This window comes from Mastomys coucha, unplaced genomic scaffold (assembly GCF_008632895.1).
Source record: "Mastomys coucha isolate ucsf_1 unplaced genomic scaffold, UCSF_Mcou_1 pScaffold20, whole genome shotgun sequence".
NCBI lineage: Eukaryota > Metazoa > Chordata > Mammalia > Rodentia > Muridae > Mastomys > Mastomys coucha.
In genome coordinates, this window is record NW_022196903.1 from 63,224,753 (window position 1) to 63,227,743 (window position 2,991).

Here is a 2,991-nt window from a genome sequence, read left to right on the forward strand (position 1 = left end):
TTTCTGTAAACATTCCTCTGTTGAATGGCATCTGGATTATTTCCAGCTTCTGGCTATTATAAATAATGCTGATATGAACATAGTAGAGCATGTGTCCTTGTTGTATATTTAAGCATCTTTTGTGTATATGCTACTAGGAGTGGTATAGCTGGGACCTCAGGTAATTCTATTTCCAATTTTCTATAGAACTCCCAGACTGATTTCCAGAGTTGTTCCATCTTTCAATCACACCAACAATGGAGGAGTGTTCCTCTTCTCCACATCTTTGCCAGCATCTGCTGGCACCTGAGTTTTTTTTGTTGTTGTTGTTTTGTTTTGTTTTGTTTTTTTAATCTTAGGCATTCTGAGTTGGATGAAGTGAAATCTCAGGGTTGTTTTGATTGGCATTTCCCTGATGACTAATGATGTTGAACATGTCTTTAGGTGTTTCTCAGGCATTCGATATTCCTCAGTTGAAAACTCTTTACTTAGTTCTGTACCTCATTTCTAAAATAGGGTTATTTGGTTCTCTGGATTCTTTGAGAAATTCAAAAGAAAGATAAACCATTAGCCATACTAACCAGAGGGTACAGAGACATTATCCAAATTTGTCTTTGTTTTTGAGACAGGTTCTTACTATGTAACCATGGCTGGCCTGGATCCTATTATGTAAACCAGAATGTAATTGAACTCATGGAGACACTCTGGTCTCAAAAACTCAAATGCTGTGTTTAGAGAATGTAACTAGCACATTCTATCAATTTTAAATTCTAAATCACTTTTACAAAACTATCTTTTTACTAGTAAGCCCTACCATAATATACACAATTGTAAATGAAAGTCCTCTTATTTAAGGCTTGAAGATTCTTTTTTGCAATGTGTTTTCTACTGGTTAAATCATCAAGAGATAAGTTAGATTTATTTTCATACTTAAGAAAAATTATCACCAGGCTTATTTTCCTTTTCAAAAACCTCTGTCCTGGTACCTACAAATATTTCACTGATGTTTTTCAAATAAAATGCTAAATGTACAGCTTCATCTATTTTCATAAAATACTGTGCAGGCAAAAGTGAATTGAAATGCTAGAATATATTCAACTATTCCACTGTTTGTAAAAATAACTTAATTTTGTTAGTCCTTACAACTTACTATGATTTTAAAATAATTCCAGAGATTTATGGAAACATCAGTTGGCATACATAATTTTGTTGTTTTAATCTCTATAACGTTTTGTCACTTAAGTAGTAATTGTAAACATTTCATCAAGATATTTGAACTTTGTACCAAATTCTATTGGACAAATTATATAAATCCATAAACAGAAAAATACTTTATATTCAAGAGTTGTTCACTTACTATAAAATATGCATAGGGAATTTTGCAACAGAGCCATGAATCTCTGAGGCTGAGCTCTCTGCTCTTTATGGGGACAAGAGTTAACTATATGATATTGTTTCAAACAATGCTTCATCTGAATTTCCAACAATTATAAGGGTATGGAATAATCGATTATTCCCTCTGTCCACCTTGGATGAGATTTTTTCTGGTTGCAGTACACTGAAAGAAGTCTGTCTTATTACACAAGAACAACTATAGGCTGTGTATTCTAGTGCTGAAATAGAGTGAAGAGAATTCAGAGACAAGTAGGACTTTGAGGCTTCTTCATTTCACTTATTTCTGTAAACACACATCTGGCTGCATCTGTGAAACACTTTGAACATTGAAGCACCACCAGAAACAGCTGAAGCATCACAGACTCACACTTCTGCTTTCCTGGTGGTTTTTGCTATGATCTGCATCACTGTGGGAGGTGTGCTGTAACCTTGTTGACAGTAATAAACTCCAACATCTTCGGGCTCCACACTGCTGATACTGAGAGTGAAATCTGTCCCTGATCCACTGCCACTGAACCTGGAGGGGATCCCAGAGATGGACCCAGAAGCATACTTGATGAGAAGCCTTGGGGACTCATGTGATTTTTGTTGATACCAGTGTAGGTTGTTGCTAATACTCTGGCTGGCCCTGCAGGAAAGACTGACTCTATCTCCTGGAGTCACAGACAGGGTGGCTGGAGACTGAGTCAGCACAATGTCACCTCTGGAGGCTGGAAAAATAGAAAAAAATATTAGTAGGATACAACATTGAGTAGGAAAGTCACTCCAAAATTACTTAGAAAAATAAAAGATTTTCATTGTATCAATTTCTTTAAACAGGAAGTCAATTCCCATGTGGTGCTGGCTTCCTAATAAAGAAAGAAAATTTCACATTTAAATAATATCTCCACTTTATTGCCATGTTCAAGCAATCATACCTGAAATCCAGAAAAGCAGAAGTCCCAGGAACTGAGGTATGAACACCATCTTTGAACTTTCACTGAGTTTGTGTTGATCATGACCCAGCCCAGAGAAAGATCTTCTTATAATACTCTAAAGGGCAGAAACACTAAAGGGAAGAAGTACTTATGCAAATCATGCTGATTTCCTGAGTTTTTTTAATAAGACCTGATCAGAAGAGCAGGTTCCTAGTGCCTTCTTAGAGTATTTATTGGTTTGCTGGTTACCTGAAAATTTGTTGAGATATAAGAACTGGTTTTCACTTACATGGTTACATAATTAGCATAGCCTAAGGAAGACTCGGGGATACATTAAGTAGTTAAAAATGAAGATCATCTTATAACCATGGTCTTATTCCAGACTTATGTTGTTTTCTTTGATATTTCTCACAGTATGAGCTGAAGCATCTTTAACCATCTGAACATTCCAAGAAGCATAACAACATGTAAACCTAAATTGATATCACACTTCTGAAATTTCATTAATAAGAAGTAAGAAATTCTGGATGTCTTATGAAGACATATTTTTCCAGAGGGGGAAATGAAATCCTCATAAGCATTTACAATCTACCAGAATAAAGAAGAATTTCAGAGGTCAAAGAATTTCAGATATCAAAGTATTTTTAGCACTTTTGCAATAAGTGCCAAATAATACACTTTTCATGTCTTTCCAACAACA

The 2,991-nt window shown here is 35.3% G+C and overlaps 1 gene segment (V, D, J or C); it reads right to left on the reverse strand.

The window, feature by feature from the left end:
* Positions 1-1,737: 1,737 nt before the first annotated feature.
* On the reverse strand, positions 1,738-2,406 carry LOC116099897. The segment is given in 2 exon segments: positions 1,738-2,084; positions 2,292-2,406. Coding segments are annotated over 2 exon segments (396 nt in total).
* Between the last annotated feature and the right edge of the window lie 585 nt (positions 2,407-2,991).